This window comes from Hoplias malabaricus, chromosome 16 (assembly GCF_029633855.1).
Source record: "Hoplias malabaricus isolate fHopMal1 chromosome 16, fHopMal1.hap1, whole genome shotgun sequence".
Lineage (NCBI taxonomy): Eukaryota > Metazoa > Chordata > Actinopteri > Characiformes > Erythrinidae > Hoplias > Hoplias malabaricus.
In genome coordinates this window covers 18,228,246-18,254,605 of record NC_089815.1, presented here as the reverse complement: position 1 = coordinate 18,254,605, position 26,360 = coordinate 18,228,246, and the positions used below count along the sequence as shown (strand labels likewise).

The 26,360-nt window shown below is 40.2% G+C and overlaps 1 protein-coding gene across 1 annotated transcript in view; it reads right to left on the bottom strand.

Moving 5' to 3' along the window:
• fgf22 (fibroblast growth factor 22) overlaps window positions 1–25,322 on the bottom strand; it is a 36,559-nt gene extending 11,237 nt beyond the window's left edge. Inside the window, exon 1 of the mRNA XM_066647907.1 lies at window positions 24,599–25,322. Coding sequence (XP_066504004.1) covers window positions 24,599–24,938 — 340 coding nt within the window. The 5' untranslated portion in view covers window positions 24,939–25,322. The remainder of the gene's footprint in view (window positions 1–24,598) is intronic.
• Window positions 25,323–26,360: the final 1,038 nt, after the last annotated feature.

The window sequence follows — 26,360 nt, the reverse complement described above, 5'->3', positions numbered from 1 at the left end:
AAAAGGGAACTCTCACTGAATTTCTTGAAGAATTGAGAGAGTGGGGCTCGGGGGGACTAAGGACTGTAGATACTAGTAATAAGCTTTTAGTGGTGGGGGGGTTATAGGGGTCAGGAGGGTCATAAAATTATGTTTCCTTCAACAGGCCCTTTACTCCCAATAGGCTTTTGTTGCCTACCTGAGATCTGGAAGCCAACAAGGACTTATTAATGACCCAGCTTTTGTCGCAAAGAGCAAGGTTCCTCCCACCTCAATTAAAAGAGAAGAAGGAGGGGGTAGACTGGGTGAAAGATTGGGCAACCTTTTCTCTAGCCTTTCCCAACTGCCTTCTCTCTTTCTCTCTCTCTCTCTCTCTCTCTCTTTTTTTTTATTTCTCAGGTCGCCTCCTTCAGCATCTCTCTCTGGCCTGTCACCCCCCTAAGAAAAAACCCTGGGAATCTCTGAGTTCCAACAGCGCCCTCGCCCTTGATTGACATACCTTTTCAATTATTTCACAGTTTGCTAAGAGAGGGCACTGTTGTTGTTTTTTTTTCTTCTTCTTTTTTTCGCTCCTTCTCTTTCTCTTTTATTCCTCCCATTCAAAACACAAGCTTTTCATGTTGGGTTCCTCGCTGCGGGGCCTAATGGCCGTGACCAGGACCTTTGATCTGATCTGCCTTCTCCGAGGTGCTCCAGAGCAAGGCCTCCGTCTCTGCCTGTGTGTGGTGAGCTTTCAGACCACAAAGGGCCACACCAGCTGAACAGCTTGGTGCCGACTCATGAGAGCTACTGTTTCAGGGCCCAGATCAGGCCTTGGGCTCAATGTGCTGAAGAAAGCATAGCAAAAAAAAAAAGGATCCCAAACTGTCATTTGGGTGGTACCCCTCATATCATGGGGGTGGATGCCTTCAACTAGGGAAAGTAGGTTTCATTGCAATATTGTATTTTTTTATATATATTAAAAAAATAAACATGTACGTATTTGGTGGAAAGAGAAAAAACACATTGTTTATGACATTTTTGCCATTCTTGATGACAGCAGTGCAGATTCTAAACCGAAATCCCAATTTTATGGTGAAATACAAAGCTTTTGTTCCATAACTATGTAATTGCTACATAATTATATTGTATCTACTTTGAATAAAATTTCAAAAGACAGTAATAACTTTAGAAAATAGGCTTATAAGGATTAAAAACGAGAAAATAGATTCTGCCAGTTAAAGCATGCCCTGTCTTGTCTCTGACAGCAGTGGGGAGGTGTGCGTGGTGGAGATGAAACTCAGTAAAGACATGCTTTTTGTTGGTGTGCTGAGTAATAACAAAACCATGAGCATGATCATGTTAGTGTTGAACCTGTAACATGATGATGTCTGTGTCTCAGGCAAGTCTGTGTATGACACAACAAAGTTGAATAAAGCAAAACAAATTATTTGTTCTCTGTGAAGCTCAGCCTGTGCAAGAACATGATTAGAAAGTCTGCATGTGGTTTCCTTAGTACATTTGACCATACTGTTTATAATCATACAACTAAAGTCTTGTATTAAATTACAACTGGGACACTGGAGCAGCTGCACATGAGCCTAAAACCATCATCATCAAAGGCAAGCATCAACTAGAGTGGAGTGAAGCTTGTTTGAGTTTATTGAAATGTGTTCTCTGTTGTAACAGAGCACCATCCAATGCCATTTTGATGAGTTTGGGTGACTTCTGGCCACACAGAGACTCAGAGAGTGTTCTGGAGAGAGTCTACACCTAGGCCAGCTGTAGAACTCTGTGCCCAAGTCTGTGTTTCCGAATGTGCATCATACCTATTAGGCCTCTGAAGTCCAGCAAGATTTATTCATCCCACCCAACAGGCTATGACACATGTCTCAAGCAACACACACACACTGAATGACCCCTGCTCTACAGCTTGCCTCACACCACTGGGACCACTTCCATCCTTATATACATTCATACTTACTTTTCCTCCTCTCTGTGCCAGACTTTGATTGAGAAGTTAAGATGTGACAGATGCCATATTTTCATGCCGACCTCCTGTTTTAACCTGAGGCAGTTCTGTGTGTGCTGTAGCTGCCTGGCTTCATCTCAGGCAACATTCACCACTTAGAATGATCCTCGTGGCTAATTTGGCAGTCGTGACACCCCGACAGCAATAAACATAACTTCTCATAATTAATGATGTTATAATTTATGTGGCTATTGCTGTTTTTAAAGGAAGTCTGACCAAGAATAATGGAACTGTAAAAGAACCTGAGACCAAAGACAGCCCACTGTGTTGGAGTGTAGTTCTATGTGTGAATATGGCTGATGTTGAAATAAAAATGCAAGTGTTATATGAATTATTATTATTATTATTATTATTATTATTATTATTATTATTATTATTATTTTGTTTTGTGATTAGCTGCAGTAACACAATTCTACTGAACAGCTCAACACACTTGCAGGAGATTTTTCACAGCCTTTACAGTTCTGCTATGGTAGCTAATACAATAGAGCTCAGAATTAGAGAACAGCTTACATTTCCTGAAACCTACATTTCAAAGGTATTCTTTTTATCATATTAAAGTCCTAATATCCAAAGGACACATGCCTGCACAGCTAAAAAAAAAATTTTCTGCTGTCTCTCTCTCCTGGATTGAGGAGCTGTGGCTCATTCTCATTTAAAGTAACTAGCTCTGAAATAAATCAGTCTGAAGAATGACAATGAACAGTGCTATGGTGTGGGATCCCTAGGTCATTTAGACACAAGAAAGCTGTGTTATCTTGTGAAAAAAATTATATACGTGCCATTTAAAAATTTTTCTACTTCACAAAGTGAAAAAATAAAAAATAGTATAAAAAGAGCAGTGAATACATTTAGAGAACAGCAAACACTATCACAGCTTTCAATAATTAGTAGGAAGTGTTGAAACCCTTGGTTTGAATGACTTCAACACATCTGCGTCTGCAGGACATCATCGATCTCTCAAACTGCTCTGGTTTGATTTTGTTCCACTATTCTAGCAGTCTATTCTGGAGTTCAGTAACTGTGGTTGGTTTCTTCACCATAACCATGTAGTCCAGTGATTTTCCAGAGACTCTCAGTTGGGTTCAGGTCAGAACTCTGAGCTGGCCATTCTTTCAATGTTATCAAGTTTTAGGCAGTGCCTTAAGCAATTTGCAGTGTGATGAGGAGCATTGTCTTACAAAAAAACTGCTGACTGGGAGATGTTCTAATAAATATTAGCATTTACTCTGCCATGTACCTGTATAAAAGGCTTAATTCATGCTAAAAAAACATCCCTCAAACCATGACACTTCCTCCTTCTGCCCCAGAAGTCTGCCCCACTTTTATGCCAAACATAATGTTTCCAATCTGATCCAAATAAATTACACTGGCTGTCATCACTAAAAATGTACTTTAGACCAGTTCTACACACATGCTCCACAGCAACCTTTAGTTTATCATTCTGCTTAGGAGAAACTTATAGCCCCAATTCTGTCAAATTAGACATTGTATACACAGAGACTGAACAATTCTCTTCAGCCCTGAATTAAAGGTTTGAATGAAATAATGTCATTGTATAGATTCAATATGTTGGAAATCACTCGCTCTTGGAATGACCAGTTTCTCCCGCAATGGCTGAAAGGGTTATTTCTTCAGGTTTTACTTGATCAGCCTGCTGTCAAATGATTTCAGCCTGCATCAAGCAAGTGGCCATCTTGCAGTGTGATCACGAGGGCGACCAGATAAAAGGCATTTGTCAGCAGGGCTGGATTAACATAAATAACTGTAAAGTGTCTTAAAGTGTCATTTTGATCACAGCCCTTTTCAAATTAAACATTGACATGTTATATGTTGTCATAAAGAATAGTTTTTTTTTATTTACATCCATTCTGTTCATATTAGAATAAGTTTAAATTGCAGTTCCTCCTTAAATTTCAGGGACATATTCTATCATTTTGATCTCGGCTGCACACTCAGCTTTATTTTATCTCCAGAACTTATATTACGTTCTTTTATTTTACAAATTTCTATGTTGAAAGCTTACAAATATTCATCTCTCCTTCTGGAGAAGAGGATGTAATGTAACTTTAGGGAACACAGCTGGACTCTAAAACCACTCTTGTACCATTAAAGGTATAGGTAGACTGCTTGAACATTTAATGAACTATAATGTACCTGTACAGTACCTTTTTTCTCATGGTTTGTAGTTACGAGTGACAAATTAATCTTGATATCGTCAATATCCAAACATTTTACCTGATCAATTATCAATACATTTTGTAATTATGTCTTCATTGTAAACTGTCTACAACACATTCCAAAAATGGTTTTAATAGATATAGGTTAAGACTAGGAACAGCTGAAATACACAGGGAGACAGTGGGAATGTGTATTGGGTTCTGATGAGCCAAGTTCTAGACTGTTCCTTGTGTAAATTTCTAAACTTTCTCTTATGGAATAGAGTTGTACTGTTTGTATTGTGTTTCCACTGTTGTGTACAATATGATTAACTACTGTAAAAATGAAATTTCTTATATATGAAAAGAGGGTGTGTAGAAGTGAACGACAGACAGGAAGAATGAATGTGACTAAAGGAATTCGACGGCTGGCCTGTTGTCTCTCTTCAGCCCCACATTGTCTTGTTCTCTCTTGGGGTGGACACTAACACTGATAACATCACCACTTAATCCAGCCTGTTAATCTGCACTAGAAGCACACGCAGGTTCTGTATCGTTATGTGTCTGTGCATGCTCTAACTGCACACACCAACTGTAATTGTGTAATTATTTAAGGTACACACACACACACACACATATATATATAGGCGACTCAAAAGTGTCCGTAGGTGCGAGTGTGTGAGTGAATGTATATATATATATATATATATATGAGCTTCTCATACTTATTAAGTCTCTAATTCTACTGTTAAATTTCAGCTGATTGTTGGGAATAGCTCTATGTGAGCACTCTGTTCTAAATGAGTCAGTGTAAAACTAAAACATGTAAAGAAAAAGAAATGTTGATGTCTTCCAATTTCAATCCAGATTTTGTGTCCTGTTTGGTCTTTACAGATTTTGTCACGACCTATAGATGTCACTTATTGGCCACCTAATGCTAAAACTCATTAGATATGCCACAGGAGTCTATAATGAATTTTTATTATTCATTTATTTATTTTCTGGTCAGAACTGAAGGTCCATTAAAAGAAGACATTAAAAAGAGATCCCACAGGTACACACCGTGACAAGTGGAATAGAGAATGTTAGTTACTGTCAAATATAATAGTCAGGTAATGTGCGGCAGCCCACTGCTGGTAGAATGCTGACAGAGATCCTTGTTTTATTTGGGTGGGAATTTATAGCTCACATATGGCAGGTGATTTAATCATAATCGTTTTAAATGAAATAAACTTTTTTTTTTTTTTTCTTGAGCATGTCACACTCTGTAAAGTTTAACAGCCTTGCCAAGCATTCACTGTCCTCCCTAATAAATGTCCTTGGGCTATAATATAAAACACCTGCCCAGGACTCAGGCTGTCTTTCTCTTCTTGAGCTTCATCATGTTACAATATAATAAAACAAATGTCACATTCACTCAAGCTGTCCAGGCAGAATAAGAAAAGCAATATTCAATGCGCCAAGGAGATCCGGTTTGGAAACTGTATTTTTAACTGTAGGCAATCTCTCATAGCTCTATTCCCATTGAATATCAGTTGATGCTTACAGTTAGCGTTTACAGTAGTTATCGCATATTGATTTTCTAAGTTCAAATAGGTATCTTGTGTGATTACAACCAATGCATTGTTTATTAGCAGGTTTTAGCAATTTTTAGTTTACTCAAATGCTACAATTTTTTTTTTCACCGTCTTTTAACTTTGCTTTTGAAATATAACTGTGACACTTATATTTCAGTATACAGATCTCTCTTCTAAAGAGAGAGGAGAGTACAAATTACAGGCATTTCCCAGACTTACATACTGTCATCTAATGCCAAAGCATTCAAACTCAGAGCCAGGTCCAAGTAATTGCAGGGGGCACTATTGAGATATGAAATTGGCAAAAATAAATATTTAAATGGACCTTTCATATTCTTTTTTTTTTACTTTTTTTTCTTCTTTTACAACCAAACTGAGTAATATTGGTTAATTTTATATTTATAATAAAGAGTCAAATTTATGGATGCATGGATGAGGACAGTAAGCCCCCAAAGCAGGAGCATGTGTTCTGTTCATATGTGCAATTCATATGTATTTTCTTGTGCTGCTTTTTAATTTACATTATTTTAATAGTCAGTCAGTACATAATAAAACACAGTAAAAGTTCCCATATGGGCATGTTTGTTTTAGCTGAATGGAAGGGAGGGACACCTAGCTGCTTTGTGCTGTTCTCATGTGATGGGGCCCACTCTATGGAGCAAAAACTGTTAAAAAATAATTTGTAGATACTTGCGATTCGTATAGAAAATATAAAAACTAAGAGATTATCATTTTTATAAATATATTTGCAACTTAGGTGTTAAAAATGACTTGGCTTTTTTTTTTTTTAAACAGACTGTTTGGAAAAGACGCTTTGTATACACCATTAGGCCGGTAATTAGGGCAGTGTAAGCTGGACCTGGAGCTTTTTGCGTGGATGAAAGCCCTTTCTCACACTGCCTGGGCTGAACTGCACACTTGGGTGATGTTCCCTCGCACACAATCCTCCACTTGTACAGTTTCAGGGGCCTGCCCTCGGCCCCATTCCCCCCCTTTATGCTTTTGCTGAATGCAGCCTCTGGGGATTAGCCAGGTCCTTCAAAGGCCATTAGTGGCACTGACAGGTATCCCGTTACCTCCCGCACACAGACAAACAGGCCAGGTGAGAGGCACAGGGGCCAGGCAGGAGAGCAGGGGTCAGCTGAGGACAAAGAGATGGACCCAGACATAGCCTGGGCCCCGGGGACCCCTCCCTCTATTCTTCCATATCTCTATTTCTCCTATTCTCTTGCTCTCTCTTTCTCACTCTCTCTCTCTCTTTCTCTCTCCTATCAATTTTCCCTTATTCAGCTGATAACTACACATGTTCCACATAATGTATATGCTATATTTGAACATAATGTGTGCAATTAAGCCATGAAACATGTCCTGTAATGGCACTTTTTGTATGTTTTTCTTTTAGCATTATTAGTGATGCCAGCTAATAACACCATAGAAATACGTCCACATACGGCAGTTCGACTGAACTGTGTGTATGGCTGTTTTAATGAGACAAAAATTAATAGAAGCACTAATAAGCTATATGACACTGCTGCTTTTACACATTGTTTATGTGCATGCAGACATCTTGGATTCTGAAACCGGGGTCAGTGAGGCTCTACTGACATTTCGAGTTGGAAATCCAACTTGTGGGAGCACTCCAGTTGAAATATCCTAAATGAAATTCAAGTTCAAATGGATTCCAGCATGAGACTCCTGAGAATCCTAAGTTATAAATAAGCAAAATTAGCCTTGCTGGGTGGTAGGGCCCCATCCCTGCCCTCATCACACAGCATGTTAGCACAGCCTTCTGTCAGCTGATATGAAGGACTTGGCTATTGGTCGCTCTCTTCTATGCATGGGGCTGTCAAATAACATTGCATTAGTGTGAAAAGACATGGTGGTTGACATCAGTGTTCTCAGAGGAAACACATGCTTGAACTCTGCGTTGGTGACTTCATGGATGACGGGGGTATGGAATTCAAAACAAGTAATAATTGGGTTAAAATTTGTCCCAATTCATTGTATAAAATAAAAAATTATAATAAATAAAAATACATAAAAATAAATGAAATGAAACACTGGTGCCTAGTTGCCTGTAATAATATAATATAACATACATATATATATATATATATATATATATATATTTATATATATATATATTTTTTTTTTTTACTTCAATACATGTTGCTCCTGTGATTGGATTGTTTGTTCCTGCCTCATGCCAAACAAAATAATAGTGGAAAACAAAATAATAACTTTAATTAAAGAACAAGACACATATCAATAAAGCATCCTTTTGTACATGCATTCTCTAATAAAGATAGTCTACCATTGCACACCCTGTTCTGCCAGTGGAAGATGAGGTCTCCCATGGAACAGCGGAAATCTTTCATTAGTCAATTACTGCCCTAGATAAAGAGGCCACTTCCAGAGTCAATGGTACAGGGGTCAGAGGCCAGACGATACAATCAGTCCTTCAGACGGGCACATAATCTGTCTGATTTATAAACTCTTAATGGGCATGAACAGTGCACCAGAAAAACACAGTAAAGCACTGTCTATATACATTACTCTAAGGTACTGTATATAATTGTGATTCCATGGTTCGAATTTGAAGTACTCTTTAATACCTTACATATAGGTGACATCATAAAAATAAAAAATATATATAAAAATCATTACGTTTGGGATCATTTTTGTGCTACATTTTACAGAGAATTCTCTCTGTAATTCTGCTGCTTTACAAGCTATTCTTGGGGCTTTATACACCACTGTTCCAAACTTGTCATTGAGTATGATGATTTTGGCTGATGTGCAGCTATTCCGAAGCATCCCACTTCGTGTCATGCTTGTTTATAGAGATCATATGCAGATTACATCAGGTGCACACACAATTGTGTGTAATTGTAGATGAATATCAGCAAGTCTGACCTGTGGTGAGCATAAACTGATCATGAGTGTAGTAATCTTATCAAGTGACTCATAATGGCAAGGTTCACAGTGATATTAATGGCTGCTGTTACTCTGAATAAAAAGAGCAGAGTAAACCCGAGCAGGAACAAAAGGTAAAAAAGGTGGAGAGCCATTTCACTCCCAGGATTCATAATAAAATGTCATCTTGTGCTGTCTGGTAACACTTAAAAATCTGGTAACAACTGAAGGGCATATTCATAATAACATAGGGTCATCATGACAACTGACCTAGACCTATATCAACATGACGTGTTATAACTAAGGTCTATAAGAGACTCATATTAGAACATTTTCAGTATGTTCAACCCAGCTGACTTGGCAAACCACAGTGACATCCAATAGTTAGGTCCCCACTGAGAACACAGGGAACATGGACACACCCCTTGAAATGACTGAAATCATTGTGGACAGAGCTTGACATCAATACTGAATAACAAATGATGCCCACAGTGTTTACGAATGTTCATATAAGTCTGTGTCAGAAGACCACCGTAGTGTGAAATGTTGTCCAGTGCTTAGCCAAGTGAAATGCTTTGAAGTAAGAAAAATCCAGAGAGTTCTGCACTCCAACAAGTCTGTTGGATCCCATCCGAAGTCAAGGTGGGCCAATGAACAGGCCAATAATTAACATACCTACAACATAGTCTAACTGACCAATAATTACTCCTCATCCCACCCAGAGTTTTAAAGTGCTGGAGGTCTGGAGCTGCTTGTCCCACTGGGGCCAAGGAGGTGAACGAAGCAGAGGAAGTTGTGGTCTAGTTTTCCTGCTCCTGTGTGGCACTGAGGCAGGGGGAGGCCCAAATCAGGCCCAAGGAGGAGCCTTTTCTTTAATCAAGGAGAGAATGAGAATGAGCAGTGCTCCCTCTGAAACCATGCATCACTTCCTTCGGGAGCAAGAAAGAAGCCAGAGCTGACAGTTACGGACAGATTGGTGGAACATGATGTGATTCATGCTTTCTCTTGTTTCCTGCACTATCAAAAGGTTTTCAAGAGAGTTCTCCGCCCAGGGCCAGTTGATTGCATCAAGTTGCTTCTGCAGCTGGTTTGCCCGCCCAGAAACAGATTTATAGGACAGCGAGATTTGTTTATGGTGGCCCCTCCTTTGTACTATCAGTTTAGTGAAAGTGATTGGTATAGTGTCGGGTAATACTTTTGCCCTCATTGCTCTTTACCAATAATCAGAGATGCCACTAGAAATCTATGAATAGTGGGGCTAAGCTTGCAGCAACAGTCATGGAGAGGGGTTAATACACAATCTGATATTAGCTATTAATCCTGTTATTATACTGTAGCTTACATGATATTTTATTTTTATTTATTGTCATTGTCCAAAGAAAAGCATCCTAATTCTTCAATTGTAGTCAATGTAACATTTTTTTCCAAGTCATTTTGGAGCATTTCTATTGATCCATTCATCATGACATTCTCACAAATTATGTAGTAGGCTAAACATCCACAGAAATGAAGATGCATCTTTTTTCATTCGACAGCAACAATAATTATTTTCATTTTAGTGAACCATTCAATGATCAGTTTCTTAGGAGCTGAAACATTTATTAACCACTTAATTTGAGGAGCTCACCTTGTCTTGTATGGTCTGCTGCATCAGAAAAGGAAGACGTCTCTGCTCTTTATTCCTCAAGGTCTGTGGTTGCTTCTGGAACTAACATTGCACATTTTACGAGTTAGCTCCTTGGCTGAGGCCAACTTAGTTGGTTCATGACAGCAGAAACACTACTATGCTTAAAAAATGACTGCTGCAGTGATTAATAAAATTTGTGTGCTTTAAATAGACAGCAACAAATATAGCATCTTAGCTAGCTAGCTTTCATTAATAGAATGTATTTATGGCCACATCACGCTCATCTCTTTTCTGAGGGAAATTGGTCAGAAGTTGCTTGCACCACTTTCTTTCCTCTCTCTCTCTCTCTCTCTCTCTCTCTCTCTCTCTCTCTGTCTCTCTCTCTCTCTCTCTCTCTCTCTCTGCTCCTTACAGCCTGATTTTGAATTAATTTTAGCCAGGTATACTGCTAACAACTCCCAAGCCAACAACACAGACGTTTCACCTTAGATGCAGGAAGTTCAGATCACTCTTGCATTTGAGGTGAGTGGTGGGTTGGGGGAGAGTGGAGACATTAAAGAACACAACACTCAGATGAACACAACTTAACATGAAAGTCGCAGTCAGATATAATATTACTTTCTATAATACCAGAGAGTATAAAAATTACAAGCCAAAATAAATACATTTCTGAGGCAGTTGGAGGGCCTGGGAGCTAGCACCCATTTTCCGACTCCCCTCGGAGGGGCGACACCCACACATGCCTCAATCTCACAGGTAACTCCCAAATCATGTCTCCTATTGGCTCAATATGGAGCAAGTCCAAATACAGTGTCCAAATACAGGACAATTCTGTATTTTACTTTTTAACCCTTGGGTGAGACAAGCACATTCATAGCACATTTAATCATGTAAGATGACTAAAAAAACAAAGGTCCACTGGGTAAGAGTGTATGCCAAATGGTGTAAATTGTATAAATCTCAATTGACTAGCATTGCCAGTGTAAAGCGATGCACTATTTCAACAGCACAGAAGCTTATAGTCATCATGCCCATTGCCAAGTATCAACAACAGGGATATAAATGCCTTAAAGCAATTGACCTGAACAATGAAACATCATCAGCTGTCTTGGGAATGAGCGGGACTGATCACAGCAATATTCTGACATTTCATTTCAAGCCTTCCTGGAAGAGTAGAGGCTGTTCATGTAGCACAAAGGGTGGCCAATCTCTTTGGTAATAGACTTGATTTTGGAAGATCTGGTGAATGAAATTAATGCTAGGACAAATAACATACCTCTGCTGCTTTGACAGAGAAAAGGTACTGATGCAGGGGCATGCAGCAAGATCCAGAGGGTTCCACGCGGCTGATCAAACGTAAAACAGCCTTTATGGCCAGCCCCTGGCCTCTATTTCACAGCACTGAAATGAGACAGAGCAGACAGGGAGGTGACAGACGACACAACAGTGCCATCAGGTGCATGTCAGACCTGTCAGAGGCTCTTGGCAGCAAGAGAGGCCCTGACCTTAACCCTATCCTCAGCAGGGGGGAGCCAAACAAGGTCTCCTCAGGGGAAGACCTGCTACGGCTGTCTGGACAAGTGAGGGCTTTTTAAATTCTGCTCCTCTACTGCCTCACCATGCTACTGTAGATATTGAAGAGTGCAGAATAGCAAGTAGCTTACCTGTGCATTTGCACTTGTTAATAGGGTTCAGATGCTTTCAGAATAATTATGATTATAGCACATTAAAATCAAATGTCTGAGCAGTTTTTGCTGGCAAACTTTCAAATCAATGTTCTATAACTCAAAGCTATCAAAATCTCACAGACATGTTCCAACATCTTATGTAAAGCCTTCCTACAATATTAGAAGTTATTATTGCTGCTAAAAGAGGTAAAATTCCTATTGCTGTCCTTCTCTTTACAAGAAATGCTGAGTCAGCAAGTGCCCACAAACATTTGGCCCCTTATTGTATACATAGAACATTGGAGATATGATGTCACACCTACCTGGGTAACATATACAAGTTGTGAGAGCACATAAAAAGGTAATGAGAAAGCTACTTTTACTGTCTGTATGAAACATAAACTCAATACACACATCAGAGATAATATTTTTGATTGTACACGGTTTATCCATTTTATCAGCTTGTCTGAGGAGCACAATTACCCACTGTAGTCCATTTGGTATACATGCTAAGTTAACAACTGATATCACATTTACTCACATGAAGTATTAGACCAGCATGGCTATAATCAATCACAATAAGGATGTTGATTTCGATCAAGTACAGTAATGATAGACTCTGCTTTTGCTAAAACATGGATTCATAATGGCAGTGTTTTAGGAGAATACGCTGATGGACATGGCTCATTGGAATCCGCTAGAAGAAATCCGCATTTATCAATATTTGCTGTCGACAATACACGCCCATTGTGTACACGTCCAGTGTACATATGAAACCTCCCAATAAAGATATTTTCACGTTTCTGAGCTCTAATGGGTATAAATCATGTTATCTGTGGCTTATTATTATTGTTACCATCAGAGAAATACAGTCTTTTCCTGTTCCTGAAAAGTTAGCTTTTGGAGATATTGATATTTAATTATTGTCCAGCCCTAAGAGCAGCCAGACATTATTGCATCATTAAAGCCACAGTCATGTAGCTGGTATAATGTAGTTGATAACACTTCACTACACTGCTCTCCATGTGGCAGACTTGGGTTTGTCTCCTGATCCAGGCAACATCACTATTCTGCACCAGCAAAAATCCAGGGGCATGACTCTTAACTCTGTATTCCCCTACATGTGTAATGTGATTAATATTTTAAGTCATAAATAGATCACAATGTAGCTGTGTCCTTCAAGGCCTTGTTAACACACTAAGAACTCAAACTAACTTTGCGGAATCTGAAAATCTAGAGACCAGAGTTTAGCTCCAAAGCTTACTCTAATTTACAGCCAGGGTCACTGGCTTGTGTACACAGCACTGTCTGGAAATTTCAGTGTTGACAAAACAGCATACATTTCAACGCGTGGTGATTAGTTCTAGTAAGGGTGTTGAGATAATGATGCAAATGGCCCTGAAAATGGCCTGATCTACACAATTGTCCATGTACAAAAGCTTTCAAGCTTCCGAATTTCTACAATGTCATGCTGCTTATTCTGTGGCATAGACCACTGCTGTAGTCTGTATCATGGTCACTTCTCTATGGGTAAAATTAATGGTGCAGCAGGTAGTGTCGCAGTCACACAGCTCCAGGGACCTGGAGGTTGTGGTTTTGATTTCCGCTCCAGTTGACTGTCTGTGAGGAGTTGATGTGTTCTCCCCGTGTCTGCGAGGGTTGAATGAATGTGTGAGTGTGTGTGTGTTGCCCTGTGAAGGACTGGCCTCCAGGGTGTATTCCCACCTTGCGCCCAATGATTCCAGGTAGGTTCTGGACCCACCGCGACCCTGAACTGGATAAGCGGTTACAGATAATGAATGAATATCAACAACTGCTGTAACTATAGTGAAATACATAGCTCTACAGTTACAGACTGTAGTCCTTTAGATGCTCTGCATAATTTACTAACCCCCTTTATCTCTGAATTTACATCTACAAAGTGGACCAATAAGGTATATGTCTCATAGACACACCACCACCATGCCAAAGTTACTTTGTGGGGTTCCTGACCATTGGAAAACAGGGTAAAAAGGGACTATAAACTGTGCAGAGCAATAGACTACAGTCTGTTATTGGCTAATGGACAATGAGTGTAGTAACAAGGAGGTTATTTTAATGTTCTGGCTGAACATGTGCATATATGCATATGCATTGTGTCTTTATGGAGTCTCATAGACATTATTTTCATAGAAAGTGTCTAAGAAATCTGCTTTTCCTAATGTAATAGGGGCCAGATTCCAACTGCAGGGGTTTATACTGATGACCTCCCCTCTTGTGGTTTATGAATATGAATGAAGGTTGATAAACAACTGAGTCAGCTGGAAAAGACCTGGCCTTGTTTACAACTGTAAACAAGCCCCTCCTTAGTTTCATTTTGTTATCACAGGAGGCAGCAATAAAGATGTAGGTATATAAGGGTGTAACTTCTGATTCATTCTTGGTTGCTTTGGCAATAAAACACTTGATTTCTGATCTTTATCAAGTTGCCAACTTTAAATTTGCCATATATAATTGAAGTTACAGGCCCTATAATTGTTAGATTACAGGTTTTATCCTTGGTGATGTCCCTAGTGGTCCCTCTCCTCTTATTCCTCAGCTATGTGCGATCCAGTACAGACATCTCTTAGCTAACATAAGACATCTAGCCTGTAAGTGTCCTCCTCCAAGCATGCTGAGGTACAAAAATGTGTTGTGTGAGTGGTAGCAAGAATAAATGCAGTGTCTGGGTTCACCCTACCTCAAAATTGGCAAGAAATTTGGGTTTTCATTTAAAGGTTGTATAGTTACACTCAAACGACAGTTGTCTCACACAGGTACAGTGTAAAAAATTTAAGATGGACACTCAGCAATACTGTCTTTTATTAGAGCACAGCACTGAAAATTTCTGGAAGATAGTAACATCAAGCTGACAAGGAACAGATGCTAACCATGTCGGTCTGTACACAATCAGGAGAGACTTTTTGGGTGCGGACTTCTACGCTTACAACACAAACAATGTGATGGACATGGGAACAAGTGAGTATTTTATTGTTTGACAAAGGAACTATAAGCAAAAAAACATATCTTTATTGTGTATCACTGTCTGGACCACACATTGTTCCCTGAAGCAACTGAAAAAAATCTGTGTCTGTCACACTAATCCCCACATTTCCTTTCACATGTGTTACATCCAAAGTATGCAGGCACCACCCTACCCACCCCCCCCACCCCCCACCAACACACACACACACACACACACACACTTTTCTTAGTTGCACAATCTATTTTGCACCTACAACTTGCATTATCTTCTTAGAAGAGCATTCCCAAACCAATGAGGTGTTCTGTAGCAATCGTACATAGTCAAATTTTGGAATTCCCAAGGCCAGGCATTGGCTGGAGGGGTATACATACCTCAGGATAGGGCTATGGATCAGTGGAGTGTGATCCAACACCTTTGAATGATTTGTAGTAGATTTTGTGATCCATATCTTGTTATACTACTTCAGCTCCTAACCTCACTAATTATGGCTGAATACCAACAATGCCTCACAAAAATGTTCCACATACATAGAGCTATAAAAGACAGCCATTCATAAAGAGTGGACTAAGTTCATATTTGGAACACTAAAACTTTATATTATGTAGGACATAGCTCATAAGACGTTTAGGGCTTTCCATCAATTAAAAAAAAAAATTCATGTCACAATTGGCTGTGATTAATCACATCATCTCCTCTTAAGACTTAAGTTGTTAAGAACTGATGTTTAAATATAAAATAAAAGAAGTAATGTTATATCAACAGCAGATTTATATTCATATCAATGGTGCTACTTCATTTAAAAAGTGGAATCGCATTCATAACCACAATAACAAGTTCAAATGCTAGTACATTGTTGTAGTTTGGGGAGGGAGATAAAAACAATTTGTAGTGGAATATGCATGGAGAGGTCTTTATTGCAATATCTCAAAACACTTTTGATGAATTTGAATTTGAATCTATTAATTTGCTGAGCAAAAGTTTCAGGAAGATATTAGTTGTGACACTTAATACATATTTAATACATATTACCTGCATTGATGCATTAATATTGAAAACAATAAAGGGGTTTCATATATTTCACCAGATGTTAAACCATTAGATGGCATTCAGCCCAGACTTCATTAGGTTAGGTACTGATGTTGGATGACTCTTGTTGGATCACAAAGCTATTGGATAGAGCTCCATTATAACAGAAAACACTTACGTTTTTTTTTCCAGTACATGCACATTGATGAATTCTTCAGAAGGAACGACTGCAGCTGTTTGGCTTTATAGTGGACCTCCACAAGGAAATGACTGGGAGGACCTGGGTTTTGCTTGCTGTGACTCACCCCTCTGTTTTATTGCTGCCTACTGTCCCCTGTTTACAGCTCAATCAGCTGCATATCTCTGTTGTCCTGGTATACGAGAGAATGTCCAACTCGTCGGTGTGCCACATTCATATTATGGCTTGGCCCTTAGGGATCTGTAAGGTCAGATTGGATCACGGTTTGGCTGAGTTCCAATAGGGCCATTTTGTTCTTTGGTTACTGATGTATCAGCACGATCAAAGAGGCCATGACGTACCTGGCCTGAGTTAAAGGAGCTATGTCTTTCTGCCAACAATGAAGCAACAAACACTATTTATGGAAAAATTATTATTTATTATTTTTTACTGATTATGACCAACATGAGAATTGAATTGATTTAATTTAAATTGCTGAAGGAATTATATTATGCTACACAGTGCAGGTCCTCATATGGGGCGACATGTCTAAATAGTAAATAATACTAAATAGCAGACCATAATGTTTTAAGCCCAGTACAGAGGGAAATTTCATTAACCTATATTAAGGTAACACTAGGGGAGATTTGCTATATTTGCTCCTGGGCTCACCCTACATTTGCAGAATGTTCTTGATTTACAAAGCGCTGTAATGCAATCAAGGGGGAGGGGGAAGGAGGGTTACGGAGTGGGGGAATGGTTTCCTACCCTCCTCCTAAATATACATAGCGTCGTTTCTGAAGTGCTTAGCCCAGAGTAGCAAAATCAGAGGCTCTGTTCTCCCTATTACAGGCCAATGAAGCATTACAACGATTTTGAAACTGTAGTTCGAATGTAAAAATACTACCTAGTGCCTCATAAAATCAACAGTATCAAAATCTTAGTTTGTTTTTATTTGTTTTTATTTTTATTTAACTACCAACACTGCATAAACCTATCTCTGTAACAAATTGTCTGCCAGATGCCCCAATACATTGTAAGGTTATAACATTTCATATATATAGTCATTTTATATTTTCCAGAGAACCCTATTCTGCCTCCTCCGACTCTAAAAGTTAGACCATTTGTAGGTCTTAAAAATCTCAAGTATATACAGCACAGAATATACAGGGGAATCCCCAGCAGCTCCTCTGAGACAGGAGGCTAATCAGCTTCCAAAACATAACGTACTGTCTGGGTTAACACAGGATTTAATCAAAAGATTAATTCAGACCACTTAAAATTCCCATAGAGGCCTGTAAAGAAGTGTTGCCCCAGTACCTCAACCCTGACACAGTGAGGCTGAGTCTGTCTGCTAGCTTTCATTTCACCCCAAAAGCCCTGAGAGAATGACTGTGTTTCCTTTGGCATACGCTAGCACCTGGTACTGCATGAGTAAGCCTAGCTGTGGGCTCCCAACAGATCTAATTAATACAGGTTTTTCATCTCTCACAAAAATGTATAATAATAATAAAAATTGCTAATTGCTTTTTCATCAATGGAAGAAAACTTGGGCTTGGGTCAGTTTTTGTTAGACATCAGGGCTCAGATGCTGGACCTGTGTCTTTTGAACTTCGATGTTGGGTTACTGAATGTACTACTTGGTGTATAAGTTGTATTTAAAATAAATTAATTAATTAATGAGTAAAACATATTGCAAAGTGTTGGTTTTTCTGCTTCAGAGCAAAAATTTGATCATTTGTCCTATGTAAAATTATTCTGATTTTTTTTTATTTATTTTTAACTAGCTCCATTTTGAGTGACGACTTGAATGGAAGTCATTACTAGCAAAGAGGACTTAGGGTATTAAGCTTGTGATTTAAAGACTCAGGATGTTGAGTAGAAAAAAGAAGCCTTCATGAGCCAAAGTCAGACTCAATAAACCTGCTGATGAACCCAATAAAACTGAGTGCGGAGCCAAAGTCAGGCTGGAGCTGTTAGCTGCTAATTGCTACACTCTTTTTTTTCATCCATTCATGGTATCAAACCCGGCTGTTGGACGCTGCAGAGGTTAAACTAATTAAAGCACTGGCACACTTTTCCGCCTCCATTCCCAGGGTGTGTGTATGTGTGTGTGTTTCATTTTTCTCCTTCGTCTCTGCTTAGTGCCAGGAACAGCTGGCAAGAGATGGGCTTTCTGTATTTTCCCACTATAGTAGGGACTGGTGTCCTCTGTTTGGAAGGATTATAAGGGCAGGATTCATGTGATTTTCCTCATCTCTTTGGCTCCAGTTCCACACTGAAGCCCCTCTGGGCTAAAAGTAAGCTACATTCCCAGACTTCACAGAAGTCTCTGGAATCACCTGGTGTCCAGGTTCCTTTAAACAGCACCAGGATGCCCACAGGACTCTCAAGACCTATGCTTTTCGCTAAAATAATGTTATTTTCTTTTAATGCACTGCATATTTGTCCCAAAAAGGGCAAAATCATAGTGCGACATATACTGACAGCAATACAGCTAGCCTTCAAAACGGTTAGTGTTGCTAGTGTTTTGAGCATTCCAAGCGCTGATAGCTCTTACTAGCAGGGGTGCCAATTCTTGTCAGTTAGACCTGGTTTAAATCCAAAACTGGCCTTGAAATCCAGATCTTGGATTCATGTCCCAGGCAGGGATTTTAAAATAGCCACAGAATTTGACACTATACAATGAACGATTACTGGATTAGGAACTTCTACCTGGTATCTACACTCATTATCCATTTTATCAGCCCCACTGACCATACAGGAGCACTTTGTAGTTCTGCAATTACAGGTGTGTTTCTCTGCATACTTTCTTATCCCCATTTCACCTCGCACTTCAGCAGTCAGGACCCCCACTGGACCACCTGAGGGCACGTATGATTTGGAGTTGCAGTGACACGGACGTAGTGGTGATGTGTTTATGTGTGATACACTAGTATGACTGGATCAGACACAGCAGTGCTGCTCAAGTTTTCAAACATTGTGTCCACTCAGGACATTTAGAGGATTGATTTTGGATGACAGAGTCAACTTCAACCCATCACCGAGGCACTGGACTATCCACTTCTCCAGGGAGCGCAGTTCCACCATTATACCACCACGTGCTGGGGGTTATATACTCAACTAGCCAACCATAGGCATTGGACATGGAGGTTATACTTTGCTATGCTATAATATTTCTGGCATATCTGGTATATCTAGTAATGCTAATAATGTGTTAGACATAATTGTAAAACATGTTAATTATCCTCACTAGTTGGTGTTGTGCACCAAAAAAACAAAAAAACAGACCTCTACATTACTAGTGAAGTTTCCATCCCAGTTACTGTCATCTCAATGTTAAATTCATGAGTCTGTAAATCTGAGACCAGCTCTGTTTATAGACACCTGGGGCTTGCTAGTAATATAAAGCCTGTTGAGACACATTCTTCCTGGAGACAGAGATTCATTTGACCTGCAAGGGTCAAGAGATGAATATGACTTCTATATGCATCCATTTTCACCTCCGCTGCCCTCTATGCCAACAGCAGCAGCACAATCTCTCCTCTGTGGCTTCTCTGTGCCTGCGCAGACTGACAGTCTCTCTTTTTTGAAATATGTTTTAAATAATTCCACAATATATTCAGAACGGGTGGATGATTTTCTTCCTGTGTCTGAGGTCCAAGCTCAACACTCCTATGAAATCACAGCTAAGGAAAAGGGCAGCGTGTAAAGCGAGATGCAGTACTGTGAGGGGAAACTTTGGTAAACATGACACAAGCCCCTGGAAATACAGTCAAAAAGGTGAGGACAGAGAGACAGAGAGAGGGAGAGAGAGACAGAGAGAGGGAGAGAGAGAGAGAGAGAGAGAGAGAGAGAGAGAGAGAGAGAAGGATGAAGAAAGGAAAAGGAAAGGGCCTGGCAAACAACAAAGTGGCCATATTTTAATACAAGTGACTTTTCTGATTATGCCTGTCGCATGACTTTATTTCCTTAGGGCCGAGCGTAGTGTCACAGCCTGGACTTGAATCAAGCATTTGATGTCTTCACCCACACCCACCCAGTGCTCCAACAGTGTATCCTTTTAAAGTCCCATTTGCAGGGAAAAAAAGATCTTGCAAGCAAGGTCCTGCCTGCCAGCAATGGTTCATAAGTAACCGTGACATGAAAAATGAAAAGGAAAACAACCTTGGCTAAGCAACATCTTCCAACCAGGCAGCTGCTGGAGAGTGGACAGAAATAGTGCTCCTTCGATTCATGACAATACATTAAATAGGAATAATGATGGTCCTCAGTGGCCCTTAGCAGGCTGAATAGCACTGACCAGGTCCGTACCCTACTTTTACATTTGACATCTTAATCTATTTGTGCATTTGTATTCCCATTCTCATTTCACATGTACACAGGGGCCAGATTCACTATCACCGGATCACTATCAAATCTTTAAGAAGATTAAAAGTAGGGATTGTAATTTAAGTACTATTAGTTTCTATGTAAGGAAAAAAATGGCAAACTAGAATATGATATTTTTTCCTGTTGGTTATTTTCTTCACCCTCACTTCTAGTCCTTGTTTACTTACCTTTTAGAAAAATCTTAAGAAAATATGTAAGACTACTGTAAGACCATAATTGAGAACCTCTTAAGATTTTTTTGGAGAATAGCATTTAAGTACATTTTTATAAACTTCTTACTGCTTATCTTAAGATCCTTTGTAAGCTATTTTTATGAATTCCAAAAGAGAAAGCAGTCATTTTAAAATCTACATTTAATATGTAAATATATTTAAATGGAAATGACTGGGTAAAAAGAGATTTTAAGTGTGTGACCTTAACAGCATTAATAGGTGATCATTCTGAAACTGACACAGTGGTAATTTTAGATTTGAAACGTTAGGGTTAGGTTTAGGGTTATGGTTTAGGGTAGTGGCAAGTTTAAGGCTGATTTTCCACACTGGGTATGCATCAGAAAGGGCAAATATATGGAAAATTGTGGGGGTTTTTTTATTCGCATTTTGGTACTGAACTTTGTGGTTGAAAATGTGTAAAACCATGATTCTGCCCTGCCCAGAACTGGAGTAGATGTGTTATCTCTTGACCTGTCTGATTTGCACATACACTATCCATCAGCTTTGTACAGCAGCAATTGGCTTATCTCCACCAATCAGTACTGAAGCAATTTGAATTGAATCTTCAAAGCCACTAAGTAATGGGACAAAACAAGTTTGAGGAATAATGCTGGTGCCAGTTGAAGGTGCCCTGAATGAAATTTGCTTGGCAGTGATTTGAAGTGTGCTTACTTTAGTCCTGGCAATCACTGGTTGAATTTTTAGCATTTAACTGTTTGTGCACAGTTTTATCAAAAGATTCCAGGAATCTATGGAAATCTGGGATATATGTAATGGAAAAGAGCGGAATCCTAAAACCCAGTGCAATTGGGCAGGAGAACACTTGTATAAAGAAGGATGACCACCAAAAACTCTTTTTTTTCAGAGCTGGATGAACCTTCAAACTCCAAATGATGATGGACATGATGGCAAAAAGTGCCCCTGTCCCAGCTTATTTGAAACACATTGCAGGTGGAGCTTTCCTAAAATCAGCAGGCCAACAAACAAGGCTGCACTAAACCAGAACATCTGAAAAAATAGGTTCGCTACTGTTCACTGCCAGGAATTCTTCCAGTTGCCGATTGAGATGGAGACCGTTCCATTCACCCAACTGCAGTGGGGACACAAAGGCCTCTCAGGCTTAGTATTATTCCCACACACAAACCTTTTTTTTTCACTCTACCTTCCCTCTGCTTTCTCTCTCTTCTCTGAATCCATGTGCCTGTGTCTTCCCTCAGCTGTTCCAGTCTGCCGGGATTGATACAATATTTTCCAACCTCAATTAGCTGAGGGCCCGTTGACTAATTCTGACTGTTTTTGCACCTGAGCAGTCGGGAGCGGGGGCTGGAAAAAGTGAGCGGGGGCTCGGGCAGGGTGTTTGGGAAAAGCCGCTGTGTTGACAGACCGTGGGGGCTACCCAGAGGACAAGGTGGGCAGCCCCTTCGCAAGCACAGCTGCCCATATGTTAACATAACACATGAAAGCAATAGAAAGAGGACAACAGTCGTATGCATGATTTGGCATACTCCAGGTCAGATTACTCATTTGACTGATTTTCTATTCATTTGCTGAGTTTTGCAAATGGAAGAAAGTGTAAACAATGAACTAACACCATGTGAAATTTTTGGACACTTTGCCATTCAATGTTATTTCTAATATGAAGGGTATTAACGGAGACTTGCTGTCCCTTTTCTGCAGTAACAATCTATGCTATTCTGGGAAGGGTTTACGTTATTGTTGGAACATGGCTGTGAGGATTTGATGACATTCGACCACGCAAGCATCAGTGAGGCCAGGTATAGAGGATGATTAGCTAGGGATCATTAGCTTCAGTTCAATTCACTCCAAAGATATGAATTGCCAATGCTTGGCACTTATGGTGACATTAAGGTTATGTGTAGCTGCTCCAGAGAATTCTACTCCACTTCATGCTTTTTCAGCTTCTGCTTCTGAAAGTCCATGACGAATGCACTTTCAAGTAGCTGAATTCATGAATCAGAAAGTGCAGCAAATGTTTTGACATATAGTGTATGAAGGGCTTCATTATGATACCATATGTTTTATGTTATATTTACTTTTATTTGGGGTATGCAATAAATAACAATCAAATGCCCCCAGACAGATGAAGCTCTGTGTTTGAGGTGTTCATGTTCGGCCACACTATGACGTAGATCAGGTTGATTTATGGCAACTCCATCTTGATTGACTACCCTTCCATCCTCTCAGCTGCCGACAGTAAAGCTGTCAATGAAATGTTATGCTAAGAAATATTCCAGAGTGTTGTTCTTCCAAATGCACCAACAAGGGCCATAAAAGCATTACGCACAATGTCTTATATCATGGTGAATGAGACCCTCGCTACTCAAGAGGCACTTTTGAAATTCGGGAGCAGGAAATGAGAGGACGGTAGGTAAATGTAAAAGCAAATTGCATCGGAGGACTGCACTATTTCACCTCACTGTGCTAAGCAGTGGCTTGTAAGCAGACCTGACAGAGCTCTGGAAACTAGAAACCAACAAAGAAGACAGTTAAAACGAATGGTGTTTGGTCAAGGACACTAATATCTAATCTGTCACAATCCAACACTGCTTGGGTTCAAGTACCAATTGGCTTGAACCACCATCGATCAAGATGCATGGAAGATTCTAAAAAAGGCATCTAGGCTTTTTTTCTGTCTTGGCACCTAACTGGTGGAACCTACCTCCCCCAGGGGTCTGAAATGTCACTGATTGAAGAACCATCACTTTCGAGAATACTTAAATCATCACTTATTTTAGACTTTAAAAGCTTACAATCGTACTTATGGATTGCTTTATTTGACATTCAGGCAAAATGTAGTATGTGAGCATTATTTTTCTACGTATCTATATTGACATTTGTATTCTAGCCTATATAAACTAGCTATAAATATTTTTCTGAGTAAACGAAGAAGCACTTTTGTATGTTGTTCTGCCTAAGATTGTCTGCAAAATGCTGTAACCGTGAATTTAAATTCATGAACATGGATTGAAAAACATATCCAATATGTTTGCATACTACAGAATGAGCATCTTTTTGGTACAATACAAAACCATTGCTGTTAAAAGCACTTTAGGGTTTCCTTTAATGCTAGAACCTTGTAATATTTCAAATTACATGTTTCTTTTATTGTTCACTGTTTTGTATAACTGCATCATTTCTGACAAAAATGAAACCCTGTGCATGCATAAAATCAGAACAGCTGTGCAGTTTGTGTACCAACTGGTCAGGAAATGATGATTCACACTAGTCTCTATGGACTCTCCGTAGTAGACAAACAAACATACACACACACACACACACACACACACACACAGTAGCATCAAATATGCCAAGTCTGACCCTAGACAGACAGACAGACAGAGCCGCTGCTGTCACATGGGTTCTAAAGATCCGTGATTTGTTTGAAGCATGGATGCCCCTTGATGACAGGGACATTTGAGTGATTTTCCCGGTGGACTCCTTGGAAAACAAACATGCCGCTTGCTTGCACCTGCTATTTCAAGAGAGTCCAAGTTCCCGGGCAGAGACTTGCGGTCACCACAACAAATCAAGCCTGCTGCTGAGTCTGAACCACTAACAGGCACATTATGCCTAAGACGACCCCTACTTTCAGAGTCTTCAAGAGCCTACCTCGCCATGGTTACCTTCTCTAACACATGCCACCACTCCAAGCTAAATTCTGATGGCCCAAGTGAGGGCAGAGGAATCCTGAGCAATAAATCAGCCATTAAAAGAAGTGAAAGATAAGACTGCGCACTCATGGCAGTAAAAGTGAAAAGTACAATATAACGAGCTCCCCACCCTTCCCAGGCACACATTAGAAAGGGTAACATATCTGCTGACTACTCACTGTCAGGATAGTTCTTGCGCCGGGTGCCATCAACCTTGCCCGTCTTGTCAATGCAGAGGAAGAACTTGTTGGCGGAATACAGGCGCCTCAGCCGCACGTCGCCCTCTAGGTGGTTGTAGCTGCGCGTGTGCCGCTCCAGAGTCCATGAACAGTTGGTGCTCCGCGCCAGTATGCGGAAGGGGTCATGCCCCAGTCCGGTCGGGCAACCTCCAAGAGCGGCGCTGGCCAGAAAGAGCAGGGAGAGGTACGCCAAGCCGAGTGACAGGGATCGAGGTGAAAGGGGTAGCCTGAGCTGGGCCGAGCCAATGGAGGTGAGGTCGGCTGAGGTCCATTGGCACATGATGGGTCAGACTCCCGAGGTGCACCTTGCGCAAGCATTCGGCATGATTTTGCACTCTGTTCGCTGCCTCTCGACACGCTGGCTGCTTCCAGCAGGAACCATTCAGAAAGGTCAGTAAGAACCTTTCAAAGCTTTCACTCCTAAATGATGCCGGTCACTCCTCGAGGTACTTGAAGGATTTCGGCTGCGCTGAGGTACCTTGTGGTCCTTTTTCTTTGCTGAGGCCAACACTTGCGCTTCACAGAATTGATGTGGCACTTTGTAATCCCATCTCCAAAGAAGGTTCCAGCTCTTCTCGGGTTTCTCCGGCGCACTCAGGTTGCTTGACTAAACTTCATTCAGCTGTGCAAGAACTGTCCTGTCTGATGGCTACACCTTGCAGACGCTCCCTCTGCTCCCAGTCAGGGGCAGAGCAAGGTGAAACGTGAGGCTGCCTGACCCGTGTCTGTGAATGAGCTGAGTGAATTGTGTGTGTGTGTGTGTGTGGTGTGTGTGTCTCAAAGAGAAAGGGAGTGAGAGTACATAGTGTGTGTGTGTGTGAGAGAGAGAGAGAGAGAGAGAGTGAGAGAGAGAGAGAGAGAGAGAGAGAGAGAACCAGCTGTATATGTGACCGAAAAGGCAGTAAAGCTGTAAATGGGTGTCCACTCTTTCTCTCACACTGCTTGCTCTTTGGTGGGGTGGCTCACTCTTCCCTTGCATTATATCCTGGGCAGGGCTTGTATCTGGGGGACTAATGTGGATGGGTGGGGCCAGGGTTATTCATAATCACTTCAGTTGAATGACTCTCTTAATATTGTCTCACCTTTTTCTTTCATGCACCGTCCATCCCCAGAGTATCTGGTGGTTTTGTGCAAAAGCAAAGCAACTTACAGAACTGTTCTGTTGTCACGCCATGGGTTTGAATAGGCATCGAGTGCCAATTCTTTTTTTTTTTTTTTTTTTTTGTAATGAGACTTTAAACTGCTTTTATCTCCCAGAGATAAAGCCTGACAGAGGACATGACTGACAGTTGCACTGATGACTGCATACAGTTATTCCAGGATTGATGGTCTCTATGCAGACCCCATATACATATTTAGACCCATAGCAGGCTGACACAGATACACCGCCATGTCATAGGTTTATTTTCATTAACTTAAAGTCAATTCTTATGTAATTATGTAATTACTAAGATCCTATAAAGATGCAACCGCCACCTCACAACTGACACATTTTAAGTTATTTATTAAATTGTAAAGCATTTAAAAAATGTGGAAGAAAATGTTGATAAACAATTCCTAATTACATGGATTGTTGTTTGTTTGTGTGCTTGCTTGTTTACTTTGAATTACAACAGGAAAATCAGAGAAGGAAAACATGGTCAGCATAATATAGATTTAACAGCCAAGTGCTTTGGGACAGCTGCTCATCCAACATTTATTG